We start from the raw sequence: 20,570 nt of genomic DNA, 5'->3' as shown, positions 1-20,570 counted from the left end.
CTCTGTTGATTTTTTCCTTTGCTGTACAGAAGCTTTTTAGTTTGATGTCATCCTGTTTGTTTATTTTTGCTTTTGTTGCCTGTGCTTTCGAGGTCTTATGCAAAAAATTCTTGCCCAGACCAATGTCACGAAGCAGTTCCCCCAGGTTTTCTTCTAGTAGTTTCATGGTTTGTGGTCTTACATTTAAGTTAGGTCTTTAATTCATTGGGGGTTGATTTTTTAATATGGTGAGAGATGGGGGTCCAGTTTCATTCTCGTGAATGTGGATATTCAGTTTTCCGAGCACCATTTATTAAAGAGACTGTTCTTCCCCCAATGTGTGTTCTTGGCACCTTTGACAAGGTGGCTGTGGATGCCTCGATTTATTTCTGGGCTCTCTACTCTGTTCTATTGGTCTATGTGTCTTTTATTCTAGTGCCATGCTGTTTTGGTTACTGTAGCTTTGTGTAGTATATTTTTAAATCAGGTAGTGTGATGCTTCAGCTTTGTTTTTGTTGTTGTCGTTTGCTCAAGATTGCTTTGGCTATTCGGGGTCTTTTGTGATTCCATACAAATTTTAGAATTTTTTTTTTTTTTTTTATTTCTGTGAATAATGTCATTAGTATTTTGGTAGGAATTGTATTGAATCTGTAGATATTTGGGGGCATTATGGATATTTTAATGATATTAATTCTACCAATCCATAAACACAGAATATCTTTCCATACATTTGTGTCCTCTTTAATTTCTTTCATTAGTGTTTTACAGTTTTCAGTGTAGAGATCTTTCACCTCCTTGATTAAATTTATTCCTAGTTTTTGTTTTTTGGGGGTTTTTTGTAGCTATTATAAGTGGGATTGTTTTCTTGATGTCTTATTCAGATAATTAATTAGCATACAGAAATGCTACTGATTTTTATATGTTTATTCTGTATCCTGTGACTTTACTGAATTTGTTTATCATTTCTAAGGGTTTTTGGTGAAGTCTCTAGGGTTTTCTATACATAAGATCATGTCATCTGCAAACAGGGATAATTTGACTTTCTTCTTCCCAATTTGGATGTCTTTTATTTCTTTCTCTTGTCTAATTGCTCTGGCTAGAACTTGTACTGTGTTGAATAAAAGTGGTGAAAGTGGGCATTCTCGTCTTAATCCTGATCTTGGAGGAAAATCTTTAAACTTTTCCCTTTTCGATATGATGCCATATATGGCCTTTATTGTGTTGAGGTACATACCTTTTATGCCTAATTTATTGTGCGTTTTTGTCATAAAGGGATGTTAAATTTTGTCAAATGCATTTTTGGCATCTATTAAAATGATCATGTGGTTTTTGTCCTTCATTCTATTAATGTGATGAATCATATTTATTAATCTGCATATGTTGAACCATCCTTACATTCCTGGATGAATCCCACTTGATCTTGGTGGATGATCTTTTTAATGTGCTGCTGAATTCAGTTTGCTAGTATTTTGCTGAGGATTTTATATCTATGTTCATCAGGGATATTGGCCTATAGTTTTTTGTTGTTGTTGTGTCCTTGTCTGTTTTGGTTTCAGGGTAATGCTAGCCTCATAGAGTTTGTTTGGACTAATTTCCTCCTCTTCAATTTTCTGGAATAGTTTGAGAAGAATCAGTATTAATTATTCTTTAAATGTTTGGTAGATTTCAGCAGTGGAAAGCATCGGACTTTTCTTTGATGGGATTTACTGATTCAATCTCATTATTTGTCATTGGTCTGTTCAGATTTTTCTATTTCTTCATGATTCAATCTTTGTAGGTTGTATGTGTCCAGGAATTTATCCATTTCTTCTAAGGAATAAGTGGTATTCAGCCACCCAAGACTGAGCACTAGAAGTGTCTTTAAAAAAATGTTTTCTTCCCAATGACCATAGCATCAAAAAAAAAAAAAAAATCAAAACTTCTCAGTATTTCTCCTCATCTGAGCCTTACCTTCTCTAATGGCTTATATAAATTCCAACCTCCAAATCCCTTGTCTGCTCTGGGTTTAAGTCAGTCAAAGAATGAAATACATAAGTAGTTTGGAGAACACATGTTTGGGTGTGAGAGTTGCTTTGTAACTTAGTTAACTGTACTATTGAGAGTTTGTATCCAGTTGTTTCTCTTAATGGCTTTTCTGGTTTTCTTTGCTTAGCCTGCCTTCGTTATGTCACTCTCTGTTAAGGCCTCTGAAGGGTGGGAAAAAGAACGAAAGGAAATGATATTTCAAAGTTGTCAAGTTGTTACTTATTAAAGATGATATTGGAGTTTGGTAGAAAAAATATTTTGAAAACCTGAAACAGAATTAGGGCTTTTGTCTATCTGGCAATTAATTTTTCCAAGTCATAATACCTTGTGACAAGTTAGCTATGCCACCAAATACAGACATTCTCATTGCCTAAGAATTGACGGGCCACCAGAGGATACTAGGTAAAGAACACAAGTCAAATTCTATCAGTAGACTCTGAGATTTATTAATTAATATATTTATTGTTTGTTTGTTTATTAACGTGAAGTTGTTTTTGTTACGCAGAGATTTTTCTGAGGATGCTATTGATATTAATGAGTTATGCCCCACAAGGTGAAATGTATGAACTTAGCTACTCCATTTCTTTACACCAAAGAACAGGAGCATGATTAGCATACTAAATATAGGAACTGTCCCTCGTTAGTAAAAGACTGAGGACCATTTATTATTTATGAAGCATTGTGAAAATTTGAATAACAGTCATAATAATATTACATTTGGCATGTATAAATTAGAAATACCGATGAGATAGAAGGGAGCTAAGGAATAAGTAGAGGTAATGGCAATGAGGACAAACTTGAAATCTTCTAAGGTAATAAAAAAAATACCTTATATCTGTAGAACACTTTAGAGTTTACAAAGCACTTTCACATAACTAACCTCCAGTGATTCTCATAACGAACACAGAAGTTGAAGGCCATTGTTGATCACAGGATTTCAGTGCTTGGAGATTTAGAAGTCAGCCTGTCTGACATCCAGTGCAGCCTTTGGTGCCATGTTCAGCCTCGCTGCACGCTGACACGCTGCGTGGACTTGAGTGCTCAAGGTGACAGGTGTTTCCTAACTGCCGAGGCAGCCCTCCCATCTCCTTGTAGCTTTGACAGCTCGAAAGCTCTCGCTTGTATTGAGCTGAAGTCTGTCTGTAGCTTCTGCCTATTAGTCCTAGTTCTAGCCTCAAGGTCACTCAGAATTGGACTAACACCTCATCCTTGACAGCCCTTGAGATATTCAGAGACAGCTATCACGTTTCTTTTGAGTCTTTCCTTCTCCAAGCAAAATAGCCCCAGTTTCTTTAACTGTTCCTTACATATCTAACTTCTGGTGTCTTTACCATCCTGCAGGCCTCTCTTCTGAAGATGTTCAAATTTAACTTTATTTCTATCGAAGTGTAGTGCTCAGAAAAAAGAAAGTCATACAACAGTCTGACAGCCCAGAGCAAAGCTAGCCTGTCACATTTAGCACTGACGATAGTAGAACCTGTCCATGCAGCCTTCCTTGACATCGGAATTGTAGTGGCCACATCATATCTGTCACTCATTTTAAGCTTACTGTTTACCAAGATCTCAAAGTCTGGTATTGTTTGTTTGTGTTTTCTTTACTTGTGGTATTGGGTTAAACCAGATCTCTCCAGATTGTTTGTGGGGTTGACTTACTAAAAAGAAGGCATAGAAACATACTTTTAATTTTTCTATTTTCTGTTCTCTGCTTCTTCTCCAAAATGACAAACTTGCCCCACTCATCCATTCAACAAATATATAATGACTGACACAATATAAGGCCAATATACGGTGTGTATACACTGTTGGACAGAAGAGACATGGTCTCTGTTTTCATGGCAAATGTTACCCAGCTGCAGGGCCAGACAGTTAACAAACAAACAAGTACCAACAGAGCTAAGTATTACTTGGTTAATGAAAAGGGAAATAGAAGGGCCGGCCTGTGGCTCACTCGGTAGAGTGCGGTGCTGATAACACCAAGGCCGTGGGTTCGGATCCCATACAGGGATGGCTGGTTTGCTCACTGGCTGAGCGTGGTGCTGACAACACCAAGCCAAGGGTTGAGATCCCCTTACCGGTCATCTTTTAAAAAAAAAAAAGAAAAGAAAAGGGAAATAGAATGGAGTGATCAAAGCTGGTGGAGAAAGGAGTGTGTTTAGAGAAATCCCACAATGCGATGACCCTCAGTTCTATTGCAGACAATTCTCTAGGATGCAAACTTTTTGCCTCTGGGTCAGCTACTTCGCTCTTGACTCTAATATGCCTTGTGCTCTTCTGCTGTATCAAAATCTTCTGCTTTCAGCCTCCTTATATCTTATTTATTCTTCCTTCTAACTCTGAGGAAACCCTATGGTTGCTTTGCTTGGATTTAGCAAAGGTCAGTAAAAGAGGAGACTGACAAATTGGTGGTACCTGGACTCTGGCATTCTCATGCATTTGGCAGCTCTTGTAATTCCTGACTCTCAACTCAGGTAGCTATGTGTATTAGTCCATTTCTGTTATTTATAACAAAATATCTGAAACTAGGCAATTTGTAAGAAAATGAAATTTATTGCTTACAATTTCAGAGGCTAGGAAGCCCAAAGTCCAGGGAACACATCTATCTGATGAGGGTCTTCTTGGTGGTGGCTTTACAGCAATGCAGGGGTCACATGGCAGAAAATTGCAGAGCAAAGAGAGACAGACTCTCGGGCCGGCCCGTGGCTCACTCGGGAGAGTGTGGTGCTGATAACACCAAGGCCCCGGGTTCGGATCCCATATAGGGATGGCCGGTTCGCTCACTGGCTGAGCGTGGTGCTGACAACACCAAGTCAAGGGTTAAGATCCCCTTACCGGTCATCTTTTTAAAAAAAAGAGAGACAGACTCTCATGGGCTCTCCTTTTAAAACCCCCAGAACCACGCCCCTGACCACCATTATTAATCCATTCACTGCAGCGTGGTCCTTACAATTTAATCACCTCTTTAAGGCCCCACCTTTCAATTAACATAATAGGATTTCTTACCCTCAACAGTTACAGTAGGGATTAAGCTTCTAATATATGAACTTTGCGGGACAAAATTTAGTCAATTCACAGCATTATGTTTCTGTCTTATCCCATCATAGTCTTTTGATTTTTCTCTCTTTTAAGGTCATTTTGATCCTTCATATTGTCACACACAAAAACAAAGATTCATTTAGGTTTTCAAATGGATTTGCATATAATTAAATAATCTTTATAATAATACCCCCCAGTATTGTTCCATTATTGATATATTTGTGTTTTTATTCTTTCCCATGATTAGATTAGTAATGGTTTACTTTATTTAATATTTTTTTCCCCCAAAGAACTGGCTCTTGCATTTATTTCTTAGTTCCACTCTGGGTATGTTTGTTTGTTTTACATAATTTTTTATTTATTTATTTATTTATTTATTTGGCAGCTGGCTGGTATGGGGATCTGAACCCTTGACCTTGGTGTTACCAGCACCACGTTTACATAAAATTTTGCTTTTACTTGGATTAATGCTTTCATTCAGTTCTTAGATTTTGTTCCTTTTCTAACTTGAACGGGATGTGAAATTTATCTATTTTCATGCTTCCATATAGTTTTCATAAGGTGATGAAAACTGATAAAAGACACCAACATGCATAGTCAGAGTCCAGCATTCCTTGAATTTGGTTAAAGAATACAAGACACTATGTACAGAGAGTAGCACAGAGCAAGAGACTCAACAATATTCTCCTCATTGGTGGGGTTTTATTTTTTTTCTTCCACTTTTTTCTCACATGTTTCATCTCCTATTGTCTTGCCCAATTTCCTCTTGCCCAATTTCTCCTTCCATATATTTATGCTTTCATCTCTGTTTTATAGAGTGATGGCTTTCCTGTGTATTTTTTAAATTTTGTGATGATCTGTTTGGTCATATTTATCATTTGCTCCATGGCAAGCTTTTTCTCATGAGTGTCCTTCATCTGCTATTGCTTTGTTTTTCTATTCCTTTGCTCCTGTTTTTTTGATATTAACTGAGTGTACATTTTATGCCAGTTCCTTTTAAATTATTGCTCATCATTGAGTGAGATGAGTTCTCCCTGAACTGGAAGTTTACTAGAGGTTCTGAGAAAGAAGAGCCCAGGTTGTGTTCCAGGCTAGCAAAATGTATCCCAGTTCACAGTTGTACACGGGAGGTTCCCCCAGGTAACAGAGAGCAGCCCCTGTAGACTCTCACAATGCAGAATTCCGTTCTCTATGCTGCTCACTGACAGATTGTTCCTTGCAGCCTATGACACCTCTGTATGTGTTGTCTTTCAGCCTACCTCCCTGACTTTCTCCTGGTGCCAAAGGCGGTCCAGGGCCCTTCCTGCCACTGGCCCATGCAATGTGTTCTCTTGTTCCAAACAAGCCATTCTTGTTTTGTGTTGCGCCACATGCACTGCTTTGGCAGATTGAGCCCTCTCTGAAATCTCCAGACATAGGTGTCTTCTCTCCGCCTCTTACCACCTCCACCCCCATCTTTGCCACCCCCATTCCTCATTTGACTTCCACTGAGTTTAGCAACTTTTCTTATGTACTGTGGTGTGAGATTGCAGAAATATTCTAGTGTAAGATGGGATTTGTATTGTGTTATTTATCATAGCTTTTTGTTTTGAGGTGATTTCTGAGAGAAGGCAGAACCATCTTTGCATGGCCATTTTAAAACCATAATCTCATCTAAACACTTTGAATATAAGAATACTTCAAAAAGTTGATGGAAAGAGTCATATTATCTTTCAATCCAATTTTGCCATGTACTTTTTGAAGCACCCTCATATTTCTTGGCAAGAACAATTACAAATAGTTATATAAATGTATGATTTGGTTTTCTCATTCTTAATAAAATTGGGTCTTCAGGAAACAAATTTGGCAGGGAATTATCTGGCTCACTTTCCTGTACTAAAATTGGCTTCCAAAAATGAAATAATAAAAAGGAAAAAAAAAAAAAGAAAGAAAGAAAATAACGGCAAGAGCTACAGTCGCAAAATTGTGGAGTTGAAGATTGAATTCCAAACTTTATGAATATGAACGAAAATCATTCAGTTCACATTTCTAAATTAATGCTGAGTGTGAATTAAGAGCTACAGATAGAAAATATTGATCTGCATTAGTACAGAAACCAAATATTACAATGGAGTATCAGAATTTTTAAAACATCTAAAATGTAGTTACCATAAAAATAAAAATCATCGTATCAAGATTCCATCCATTTTCAGAAGTACCTACATTTCTGAAGACCTATCTTTATCATGCAAATAAACAAAACTAAACATTGCTCTCAGGAAATGAAATCTGGACTGAATTTTATGCCTCACAGTATGATACAAAGTATAAGACCAGACACTGAAATCCAGATACAAAAGAAAGAAAAAAGAAGAGAAAAGTTTTGATTTCTAAATCAAAAGTGTAATTAGTTAGGACATATATATTTTTAAATGATTTTTCAATTTGTTTCTTTTATCAATTTTTAATTTAAAATGTGGTTTCCAATAATAGATATGTATTTTAATTTCATGTGCTTACACCATCATTCAGTAAAAACAAATTTTAATTATATTTCTGGCAGTTGATTTTTCTTATACCTGGGCTGCCTCATTTATTCCATTCTTTCTCTGGCTCTAAGTTTGATTCCTGGTATAAAGGAATGTTCCTCAAGGCCCTTAACTTCCTCTTAGCTATGGCAACCGGCTTGCCTTTTATCCAAACCTAATTCTCCTCAAATATTCCCTGTTTTAAATCATGGCATCATCATTTACCTGCATCAATTAGGGACTGAGTTGTGCTACATATAAACAAAAATCCAAATGATAGCATTTAAACAAGATAGGGATTTACTTTTCTCCCCATGTGGTACAGAGCCTGGAGCAGGCAGGTAGCCTCATGGTGTCCTCAGGACTCGGATATCTTCCTTCTTCTACTAGTTTACTGCCTCTGATGGCTCTCCATTGCCACCGCCTTTGTTATAAAACCTCCATCAGACCTGCAATATCTCCTCACTTACCTTCTTACTTTGAGCCTCTTATCATTTCACATTTCTATCAATGATCTTTAGAGAGACCCTATCTAGTCATGCCACTCCCTAAAACAAACAAAAAAAACCCTCTGTTGATGGTTCTCCATTGTGATGGGATAAAGGCACATCCTTAGTTTAAAACCCAGAGTTCTTTGTAATCTAGTCCCCAACTACTTCATCTTTTTCCGACAGTTCCTTGCAGTACCCTTTAGTCCACACACCCTGATCTCTTCTCTAACCAAGCTTTGATCCTTGGTACCTAGATAGCTCTAGGTGTTTTGATATGTTAATCTACCCGTTCCTTTATCAATTACAAGTTCATTGGAAATAGAAACTGGAGTTAGCTATGGATTAAAATATCAGCATTTTATTTTATTTTTTGCTAGAAAAGTTGGATTGGTCCTGCAGTCAGAATCCGGATTATTATTTTTCTGCCCCTAATCCAAGTGTAGACATTGGGAATTAATGATGGAGAAGTCAGATCCACAGAACAAACCATAACTCAACAAATTACCAGTCAGTTGGATTTCGTTCAGCTGAATAGAACTGAAAACCCTAACTATACAGTGACTTATAAAGTAGTAGGCATTTTGGGTCTGGTATGTAACTCGAGTGTCATCAGGGACCCATGCTCCTAAATATTTCTGCTCTATTATGCTTACCACTTGGCTTTCATCCTTGGAATCACTTCATGGTCCAAGACAGTTACTGTGGCGCCATCTATTTTATTTGCATTCCTGGCAGCAGGAATGAGGATTGTAAGGAGCAATCTCAGAAGTCCCTTTGGTCATGTCATTGGCCAGAATGTTTCTCAGAGTTAGTTACACCTCGCTTTTTTTTTTTTTAACAAAATCAGACTCAATATTTACTTAAAAAGGAAAAAGAGAGGCTAGCTGTGCTGGTTAATCTCTCACTGGCTTCCTTGTGGGTCAGTGAAAAAATATAGAACACATCATGAATTTGCATGTCATCCTTGCACAGGGGCCATGCTGATCTCTGTGTCGTTCCAATTTTAGTGTGTGTGTGGCTGAAGCGAGCACGAGTTACACCTAGCTTTGACAGAAGCTAAGAAATACAGTTTTAGTCTGAGAAGTAATATGTCCTCCCCAAAACTAGTATTCTGGACCTAAGAACAGAGGGAAGAATAGATGTTCTAATGGACAACTAATAGCCTGCCACAGTCAACTAACTGCCCAGTTTTGGCCTCCCTGCCTCCATCAAGCTCAGAGAGCCCCAAGAGCAGGACTCTGGGCTACTTACCACACAGCACAGCAACAGTGGAGGGAATGAGTCCAGACAAAGCCAAGAAGGGGTTGCGTGCAGGGGCTCAGTGTTTTTTTCTAATACTCAATAATTATGTTAAGTCATTTCTCCTATGGAGAAGAATATGTACAGGTGGCAAAAGGGACCAGAATATTTCTGGTATACTTTTCCCTTCTTGGGAGTAGAGCAGAAACCCACTGATGGATTTGAGGATGGGGCGCGTGTTTACCGTGACTGCACCTTTATCAGCTCCCTCTTCTGCTTACCCAACACTGTCTCGCTCCAACACTTCTACCTATTAAGTGACTTTCCTTCTAGTTCCAAGCTTCTATGTCATCTTTCCTTCAGCACCCATCATGAACGATGTTCCAACCCCAAACAGGTCTCTTCTTCCATATCAATACATTCAGACTAAAGGATAGCAATTTCACATGTTTCTAGAACTCTCACCTTCTATGCCTGTTTCTCCTCCTCTTTCTCCCACACAGATACCAAACTGTGCAGTTTTTGATGACAGGAACCTAATTTTATTTATCTTTGCATTTTCCTCATACATTATCTGATACTTAACGAGGTACTCAAATGTTTACTGCATTAATAACACTGTGACTTAACTCCTCTCCTAAACTCCCTACTTTATAGATAAGGAAACAGATCTTGAGAGATTGAATGGCTTAGTAAATAACAACAATGGACATCTATGATCATTAAGACCTCAATGTATTATAGGCATTTTCATAAGTGCTTACCTATATTCTTCTTAATTCTCTTATCAACTTGGTGACAGAGTTGGGATTTGACCCTAAATATTTTCTTCCTTTAATCACTGGGTCAGCATACTGTGGATTAGAGAAAAGCTGGGTCCACACCCAGATCTTCTGACTTTAAGCCTCACCCAAAGAGATTTGATTCTTATCCTTTTTTCATTGTCTGCTTTGCTGTAATGCAATAATCTTTTTTTTTCTGTTCTTTTTTTTTAATTGAAACATAATCGGTTATACATATTTATGGAATAAAGTTTAATATTAATACCTGTGTACAATATGTGCTGATCAAAGCAAGATAATTAGTATATTCATTATCACACAATGTAATCATTCTTTGTGACCCTTTCCCAATTTCTCGCTAGCCTCACCACCAGCCCCTCTCCCTTTCCCACATCTGATAACCTCAGTTCTGTTCTCTCCTTTTGAAAGTTCAACAACTTATTGTGATTGTTGTATCTTTCTTCCTTTTTTTCTTTATTTGTTTACTTTTTAGCTCCCACTTATGAGTGAGGATGTGGTGGTTCTCTTTCTGCGCCCACCTTATTTCACTTAACATAATTTTCTCCAAGTTCATCCATGTTGCTATGATTGGCAGAATTCATTTTTTTTTTTATGGCAGAGTAGTATTCCATTGTGTATATATACCACATTTTCCTTATCCAGTCATCCATCAATGGACATTTAGGTTGGTTCCAATTCTTGGCTATTGTAAATAGAGCTGCGATAAACATGGGAGTGCATTCCCATTCCTTTGGGTATATACCCAGCAGCAGGATTGCTGGATCATATGGTAGTCCTACCTATAGTTGTTTAAGGAACCTCCACACTGTTTTCCATAGTGGCTGCACTAATTTAAAGTCCCACCAACAGTGGTTCCCCTTTCTCTGCATCCTCACCAGCATTTGTTATTCTCTGTCTTTTTTGTAGTAGCCAGTCTAACTGGGTTGAGATGATATCTCAGTGTGGTTTTGATTTGCATTTCCTTGACGTTTAGTGATGTTGAGCACTTTTTCATATTTCTGTTGGCCATTTGTATATCTTCCTTTGTGAAATGTCTGTTCACCTCCTTTGCTCATTTTTAAATTAGGTTACTTGTTTTTTATTGTTAAATTGTTGAGTTCGTTGTATATTCTGGATATTAATCCCTTGTCAGATGCATAGTTTGCAAATATTTTCTCCCATTCTGCAGGCTGTCTCTTCACTCTGTTGATTGTTTCCTTTGCTGTGCAGAAGCTTTTTAGTTTGATATATTCCCATTTGTTTATTTTTTTATTTTTACTGCCTGTGCTTTTGGGGTCTTTCTCATAAAGTCTTTGCCCAGTCCTATTTCCTGAAGTGTTTCCCGTATGTTTTCTTTTAGGAGTTTTATGGTTTTATATTTAAGTCTTTAATACATTTTGAGTTGATTTTGGTATCTGGTGACAGGTATGGGTCTAATTTCATCCTTCTAGATATGGATGTCCAGTTTTCCCAGCACCATGTATTAAAGAGGCAGTCTTTTCCCCAATGTATGTTCTCAGTGCTATAATCATTTAATAGTGCTTATTGAGACAAGGCATTTTTGCATGTTTTTTGTTTGTTTGTTTGTTCACTTGGCGGCTGGCTGGTACAGGGATCAAACCCCAGACCCTGATGTTATCAGCACCACTCTCTAACCAACTGAGCTAACCAGACGGTCCAAGGCATCCTTGTTATAGATACACAACACATGCCTTCCAAGGTTGGCATTTCCCTAGTAAGGGTGCTTCACATCTGCTCAAGCCCATCCCTGTGCTCTTGCCTAAGTGGCAAAGAACTACCCACAAACAACAATTCGAAAGAAAATCAGAAGGTTAATCTGCCCAGTCTAAAACATGTTGGAATTTCCCCAGGGAACCAGGGAATATGCGTTATTACTTATCAGAAAAAGACACCCCAGGAGGACACCACCAATTAGCATTTGGCTCTTAGAAAGTTTAAAGCCACTTAAGGAAAGTGAGGTACAGGCTTTCCCTAACCCATTTTGTATCACGAGAAGTGAGACATCATGTATTTGGGGTTGATTTGTTTGGTTTGGAAGGAAAAAATGGCCAGCCCATCAGAGGAAGCCAGGGTGAAATTCAGTGTTACCCAGTCACTCCCCTTCAAAAAAAGATTTATGTGTGTTTCCTTAATTCAACATTTTTGACAGAAAACTGCACATTCATCACATAAGACTTCTTCCCAAATGGCTAGCCACACTTCTGCAGTTATCTAAGAAAAAAAAAAAAAATAGAGAATGAGATATTGGACTGTAAATATTTCCTCTGCCCCAAGGACTTCTAATCCTTGCTGTCCTAAAACAGAAGGTTTACGGAGTATTTCCATTATGTGACACTAGGTATTGCCCTGGGTTCTTGAGACCAAATCCTTTTGATCAGACAGCATTATCCTTTGGACATCCTGTTTTCCCTGGGGTCTAACTAGTAGCAAGGATGGCATGATAGGATCCAATGGAAGTGGAGGGAAAGTGAATGGGGAAGAGGAAGGAGAGAGGTCATGGAGAAAGAATATGTGATCAGGCCATTTAATTGTATGTGTAAATGGGGGTCTAGGCCTGTTTGCTATATAAAGTGATTTAAACACAGTGGGGAGTATGTTTTATATTGCAACCCAGTGCACGTGTGTAAACACACACACACACACAAAAAAAAAAAAAACACACACACACAAGTCACAGCCTGAAGCAGTATGTGATGATGACAGCAAGGTGATGAGTCAGACATCCCCTGTTCTTCCACTTGAACCCCCAAAAGAAGTTTTAAAAACTGCATACACCATCACACACTTCAAGTTGTCTAATTTTTTTTCTCCCCAAATTTAAATACTTGAAAAGACTATAATTTCCAGTTGGTTATAAATATGCTTTAAATATATCTGTCAAAATTTGGAGCCACAGCTCTAGCTCACAATTGTGGAAAATGTTTGTTTTATAACCCAAGTGCCAAAGCCATGCCTCACTGTCTCACCCGTCAAGCTAATCAGATTTAAATCCCTGTCAGAAAAAAGTCAGTCTTCATTTTGCAATTCAAATAAACATAATAGCACGCCAACCTACTAACCCTGACATGCATCATGCTTCTGAATTCTAGTTCTAAGAGACAGAGAGAGAGGTAGATGAGAGGAAGGGGGAAAGCCTTGCCTTGAGTTTGTGCCTGGTTGAAATAAGGTCCTGCTCCCGAGAGACGTACTCATAGGAGCAAGGCTTTCTCAAATTATCCCTTGATTTGGTGCCTGGGAGTTTTATATCCCAAGGCCGTCCACCTTCAGAGGTTTGACATGGATGAGAAATGGTCTTTCCTCTGTAAAGTGGCAGAACAATTGTGAAAGGGGAGGTGAGAGAGAGGCAGACCTCACACTCCAGGAACTTTCTCAGCTAGGTCAGCATAGGGAAGAAGTATATATGGAACTCAGCCTCTGAAAATTATGGCTTGAGAAAAAGAAAAAAACGAAAAGAGAAAAGAAAAAAAAATGAGAATTATGGCTTGAACCCCAAGGAAAGTTTGCAAGTGGTCTTAGGTGCTTGAAACCCCTGTTCTAAGCTTTTAGTATCTGCATGTGTAAAACACAAATAATTGGAGTACCTACCTTCAGAGATGGTTATGAAGAATAAATACGGCGATACTAATAAAGTACTTTGTGAAGTCCTGAGTGCATGATAAGCACACAATGTGTGTTCCCTATTGTCATTGTTGTTGCAGTTCTTGTTGGACCCCTCTACTGGGTAACAATGTCATTTCTCAGTGGAATGGGAATCCTCACGCCCACCCTAACACCTCGATTATGTTTTAGGCACTGGTTTTCAGGCCTCAGGATACAATTTCAACACCTATGACTGGAGGAGCTCAAAACAGAGAGGCAGCTTGTCCCCGGTCACTAAGCCTCGAAGCCAGACTTACCCAGATGTTGGGCTGAGTAATGAAGACTGGGAGCGGTCCACAGCCAGTGGGTAAGGTTTTCATTCAATGTAGCCCTGTCCAACATGACTGTGTGGTCATTTGGGTGAGATTTGAACTTGTCTATTTCCAGGGGCACATAGTGTTAGCATTGGCTTCTTGAAGCCACCATAATCATCCATGTTGGCCATGTGGCCAGATTCTAAAACCTGTGTCTGACCAGTGGTAACCTGGACGCCACCCCACAACAGGGCAAGAGCAAGGTTTCCCCTAATGACAAAAATAGTAGCACTTGGAGAAAATTTGCTTCTGTAATCCATGTTCTCACTCTGCAACAACTAGCTCCCTCTCCTTCCTTTTAAAAGTCAGTTGCACATTGTTGTATTTTTTTTTTTTTAAGATACACCTAGGAGCCCATATTTTTAGCAAAGAAATCTATTTTAGCATTTTGGTCTTTACCAAAATATTTCAAGGAAATTTATAAAAACTGATAGCATTTAATTATTTATAATGATCTTTATAATTAGTGGGGAAAACACATTTTTATCTCTTAAAGAAAAATTTGATTTCTCTGTCCCTGCGGAGATAGAAGCTGACATTTGTTCCTATGTTCCAGTCCATTCCAATAGGGCCACGTTGATGCAGCTTATTCAGCAGTAGCCATGAATAGTCTGAAAATCAGTTAGTAAGACCACAGACCAGCCTTTCCCATTTCACGACCCTTTGCATTTCCTAAAGCATCCTTAAGTTGGGGCTGACTTGACTTGGAGGCCACAGTTAGAAGAAAGCCAGATCCAAAGTGAATCTCTATCTTTTGTGTGAGATGAAGGAGAGAGATTCTGGTTACAGAAAAAAAATATATGTTTGGCAAGTTCTTAACTCAGACTAAGTCTTGGCGACAGCTTTGCAGGGGCTCCTGACAATGTGGAAGCCGAGCAGGAGGAGAACTTCTGGTCTCAAGCGCTGGAAGATTTAGAAACCTGCGGACAATCAGGAATTCTGAGAGAACTTGAGGTAGCCTCGCTCCTGCTGCTTATTTTTGTTGTTTCTACATTCATTTTTTTTTCTTTTTCTTTTTTTTTTTTTTTTTGGTCCTTTTAAGTTTGCATTTATCACACCAGGTCATTTAAAAGCTTTAACCCCTTTCCACAGGAGAAAGCTGACAGGCGTGTGCCTTTGAGAAACATGACTCTCTTGGTAGCTACCCTTTATGTTTATATTTTTGCTTGTGAAGTTGCCTTCCCTGCCCCCTTGCCTTCTGGACAGCAATTTGATTTTATTCAATGCAGTTGAAAATATTTCTTTCCCTGTTTCCACCCCCTGAGCTTACTGACTTGTGGCTTCTGCCATCGCTCCCTGCTAACCCTGACTGTACCTCTTCCCCACCGAATCGCTAAGGAGCCAGCTAAGTCTCCCAGCAGTGGTGCATCCCATTCTCTTAGTTGCTTTAGAAAGGTTTCTTTGGCATGTTTTCATTTGTACCTGGCCTAGAAATTAATTTGATCGTTAACAGGAACATAAGAGGAAATTTCATTTTATTTTGTTTTGCCCTTAAAGTAGATGACAATGCAGCTGGTAAAAAAGGCCAGTCTATTTGATAAGCAGCCAAAATATGAGATAGTCCTTTGCTGTTAATTGCAAATCCTGATTACATATTAACTTTGTGTGAATTTGAGGAGAAGCGAGATGGAATGTAATAGCTGAACTCCTGGTGAGTTCTTTAATCAAAGCTATAAAGTTGCTGATGGTATTCACACTTTAGTCTGGGAAGTCCTGGGCTGTTTCCTTTTATGTTCTTTTAAATTTTCTGAGCTGTAAAAAATAAAGTGGCAAAAGTCTCATTTTTATTTTGATATCGTATGAGGTCCCAAGTCACCATAAGGAATGTGAATGGCATAACTGGGTGAAACTCTTGCAATTCTAAAATGATTACTCATCTTTATGTTATTTTGCTTCTCGATTGCATGTGTGGATATTTTATGTGATTCTAATGTTTGTGAACTTGCAAAGAGAATTGTAAAGAAAAAATATTAGTTTGAATTTGTAAACTTTGTGGTATTACCTGGCATGAATTTCAGCTTCAGAGCACAGTTAAAGGACCTGGACGTGGATAATCCTATAAGATTTAAATGAATTAAGATGTCAGCCATTGATTCCTTTTTATACAACTTTCAAAAAGAGCAGAATGCTTAAGTATCAGATGGCTTATTTAAACTTTTACCATCTCCTGTATCTACAGTGATCAGTGAAGGCAGCCCAAATTGAATAATGAGCACAATTTACAATTCTTAAACATACCCCTGCTTTTGAAAGCATGTTTTGGCTCATATGCCTTTTCCATCATGCATTTTGATATTTCTCTTTTGAAGAAAAAGCTGTTCTACTAATAGCTTCTTTTTACATCAGGTAAAAATAAGGTAATGTAAAAGGTAATACGATGAGGTTATCTTTTCACCCAGAAATTGAGTTATCTCATGAAAACAACATCCATCAGCATAAAGGTTATATTGCAACAGCCTATGAATTTGCTCTAACGTAGCTCTAGGCAGGTCTGGCCCTTGAAATAACAAATTCAGAAAGGAAATAGGTTGAATTCATAAGCCAAAGAGAAATTAAAATTCTCAACTAGGAGAATGATTGACCAATTAATAAATTACAGTCATATTTAAACTGTTATCACAAAAAATATAAGTATTCACTTATTAGCTTAAATGAACCCTATCCCCTTGATTAGAAATGTTATGCAAAAAAAATATTGTTGGTGCTAGATTGCGACATAGTAAATTTACATCTAATATTGAAAGTTAAAGCACACTCTAACTAATAAATGTAGATTTCCTAAGATGAAAAATGATTTCAATTGAAATGAAAATGAAAATTAATTCACTAATCATTTTCCCTATTGCAAGCAATAATTTAGTTCAGCATTGGCGCTGAAAAATTTATAGCTTTAACAAAGGAAAAAAATTTAATTAAGACTTTGGCAAGTGTTTAACTTCTCTTACCAGATATTTCTTCTATAAAATATGGGGATTATAATGAGCTAATGCTTATATGGCACATAACAAAGAATATGGCACTCAAATATTTGATTTTAATAAAACTATTACTATTTTGCCATTTCTTGGTTAATGAACATTCCCTTATCTATTTTTTGTTTGCTATAATATAGGAAGAAGGTTAAACTAAGTGTCAGATAGAGAACTCTAAGTTGCCTTAAAAAGAACATATAATTATGAAATGTGGCAAATGAATACTTTTGAAGCCAAAGCAAATCCTAGGTAATTTTAAATAATTATCTTTTAACTTTTTATTTTAGTTTTTATATTTGTGTTTTAATTTTTATATTTCTGCTTAGATGCTACTAATTCACTTGAAGTTCACTTTAAACAAAGTAATCAAACCATATTTTGAAAACTTGAACTAAAGAACTATCGATAATGTCTCCTTTCTTCTATCAGAACCTTTTCTAAAACAATTTGTCTCTTGTTCTATGGCAGCCTAGACTCATCAAAGCAGAACTGTTGTCTTCTAGATGGAATGATTAAGCATTTCACTTACATGTTTCTTTCTGGTCCCATGAAAAATGAATATAAAAAATAGATGTTAACAAAGCAAATAACTAGTCTAAGTAGGTAAAAATAATAGGTGGATGGTCACCACAGCAAGAAAACAATTATTGGATGGTGTCAGTTACAGCAGATTAAACACAGAAATGATATATTATAAGTGCCATAAAATAAAGGATGTCCCATGACAACAACAAAGCTAATAATGGAAAGGTTTCAATAAACTTAAGAGTATTTATCTGAAATAAATCATAATATGGATAAACCACACGAGTTTAAATATTAGGGGTCTTTTTACCCACTAAAAAGTAAATTGTGTGTGGTTCGACCTTACACTTGACTGAGAAACAATGCTGCCACGTATTGAAGACCACAGGTTCTGGAGTTAAATCGCTAGGGTCCTAAGCACTGACTCTTGCGTAAGTTGCTTAACTTATCCAGGCATCCCTTTCCTTAACTGAAATGGGGAAGTATAATAATTATAATATCTACCATATAGGGTTACTTAAGTATTAAATGAAAATCTATGTACAATACATATGGGACTTAGCGTGCATTAATGCTCAATGATCAGCAAGTATTCTTTTTTTGCAGTTATAATTTTCTTTTCCAAAATTATCAGTGAGGGACAAAAAAAATTATCAGTAAGATAACTGATAAGTAAGATAACTGGTACTTGATCTGTTTTGTTTTTCCAGCAGTCATTAGATATATGTACCTGTGTGCCGACACTTGGCTGTTATCCAGCTCTTGTTAGTAGTGTGTATATAGCTGAACACTAGGAGAATTTTAGAATTATGGAGTCTTATAGAGATGACAAATTAAAGCTCTACTCACTTTGCAGTGTTCTTTCCTGATCAATAGTTTTATAAAGTGTCCTCTGCTCATTTATTATATGTGTGACTTTGTGTAGGTCAGCCTCTTTGTGCCTCAGTCTCCCCACCTGTAAATTAGGAGAGAGAACAGTGCCTACCTCATAGAGTTGTTGTGAGGATTAAAGCAGTGAATAAATTCAAAGGATTCAACAAATGAACCTTCTGTTGCTTTTAGCATCGGTATTAATATAAACAACTAGGCCATACTGTAGCCAGTCACACGGCATATGGAACTTGTTTTCTGTTCCTGTGGTTTCAGACAGACTTACTGATGCCAGTTTATCTTCATATAACCATCATGTCTATGACTACAGAGCTGGCTACAGGCATATGTTCTGAATTTTATCATCCTCCAACTATAAGAAATGAACATCCCCTAACTGTCACTGGTTTCAAATCGTTGTCCCTATTATGAGACTCAGTGATCTTTGGGATCTAATCTTGCCATTGCTTGTGTATTATGCAAGGAACATACTTGTACTTGAAACTGAACAAAGTTGCCAATTCACTGGTGAAATCCAACGCAAATCTCACAGCTTTTGAGCTAAGAATTGAATCTAGTAACATAAAAAATGATCATTTTCTAACCTCTCTGAGGATCTTACACTAAGAATATTTTGAAGAAACACTGATGTATACCAAATGATGTGGAGGCCTACCTGGTCTGCAAGCTTCTGGGGCAGGCCAGTTGGCCAAAGGAAGGACAGTACGCAGTGCCTGGCAGGAAGCTTGGAGAGAAGCCCTTGCCTTCGTATCAGTAATCCCATTTCAGTCAATTGTTAGCTCCCCTTGAGCTAGAGGCAGTGCGGCAAGTAGAGGCAGGTTGGTGCCCATGGAGAAGTTCTTAGTTCATTTCTATTGGATATACTGAAGGTGGCCTCATGAATTTCATCTGTTAGAATCCACTCAGTGGAAAGTTAATGCTTAAAATGTAGTTTGCAGTAAGCAAATGTTAGAGCTTTTCAATTTGCCTCAAAACTGCCAGGGGTGGTATTTGATTAAATAAACTCAATGGCTTAAGTACTTAAATTGGATTTGAGATGTGCATTATAAATGTCACTCGCAAAGCATTTTCCAGACTTTCATAGTTCAATTCATATGTCCATTCTCCAGCCTTTGGTTATGCCCTGAAGAGACTGTATTTTGACTGGGCAGGACAAATGTGCTTAATGTTGAACAAGCAAACCCTTTCCTTTGTCCGTGGCTTAATTGTTTCTGAAAATTGTCAATGCCACAGGCAACAATCATGTCGGGGAGCACAATGAGTTTAAATCATGAGGCTCCAGCACCTCGAAGTCAGCTGGGGCGACAGGCCAGCTTCCAGGAACGGAGCAGCTCTCGGCCACATTATAGCCAGACAACTCGGAGCAACACCTTGCCCTCAGATGTGGGCAGGAAGTCTGTGACCCTGAGGAAAATGAAACAAGAAATAAAGGAGGTCATGTCCCCAACTCCTGTGGAGCTGCACAAGGTCAGTGAGCTTCCTTCTCTTTCTCTAGGGTCACATTTAGAAGCCGTTCTGCAAAGTGTGACTGCCCTGATACAGGCAAGGTAATGGCATTCTCCCACAGGCTTAGCCAAGGAAAGCCAGCAGAGCTTAAAGGTAGCTCTTCAGAGACTTTGTTCTCAATACATGATCCATATGAGGTTATCCTGGAAGCAGGGAAAACTGGCTTTCAAGCAATGCATTTATCAAAATGTATTATGGACAAAATCTCACAAAAATTTGAGGCTCCAGTGTCACATGGAGCTTTGATGAATTAGTCTATTATTCCAACCTCATTGGCTGGGGGGAAGGATTTTCTAAATGTCATACGCTCACAGCATCACTGAAAAGGCAATTCAGATTACAGACTTATAGTAGATGTTTACATTATTCAGAAGACATGAAATTCTCTTCAAGACATAGGTTAGACGTCTTGGGCCAGGACAGGGTAAGCCCTGGTTTTGTTCCATCTCTGACTATGATAGTTGCCTCACTTTACTTCATGAAACAAAACTTGCTATTTGCATACACAGCTGAACTCTGGAGTTGCTGGCAGAGTTTAGACAAGGCATATGTAAGTGACAGTGTTTGCAGAACCCTGGGCCAAGGAGAGCAGTGATGGGAAGGTGTCTCTAGTTTTCTTTTCTAGAGCTAGTATTTTCTTTTTTGT

General features: G+C 37.9%; 1 protein-coding gene across 3 annotated transcripts in view; it reads left to right on the top strand.

Moving 5' to 3' along the window:
- Positions 1-20,570, top strand: part of GRIP1 (glutamate receptor interacting protein 1) — a 110,735-nt gene that overhangs the window by 66,215 nt on the left and 23,950 nt on the right. For 2 of the 3 annotated variants that reach the window (XM_008589761.1, XM_008589764.1), the window contains 4 exons: positions 13,867-14,023; positions 14,873-14,984; positions 15,123-15,167; positions 19,652-19,885. In XM_008589761.1, coding sequence (XP_008587983.1) covers positions 13,867-14,023; positions 14,873-14,984; positions 15,123-15,167; positions 19,652-19,885 — 548 coding nt within the window. The remainder of the gene's footprint in view (positions 1-13,866; positions 14,024-14,872; positions 14,985-15,122; positions 15,168-19,651; positions 19,886-20,570) is intronic. The other variant, XM_008589762.1, reaches the window with a different exon arrangement.

Source organism: Galeopterus variegatus, unplaced genomic scaffold (genome assembly GCF_000696425.1).
Source record: "Galeopterus variegatus unplaced genomic scaffold, G_variegatus-3.0.2 Scaffold5641, whole genome shotgun sequence".
Classification (NCBI taxonomy): Eukaryota; Metazoa; Chordata; class Mammalia; order Dermoptera; family Cynocephalidae; genus Galeopterus; species Galeopterus variegatus.
Note: the sequence above shows the minus strand (reverse complement) of the source record. Positions and strands in the feature narration are given on the sequence as shown.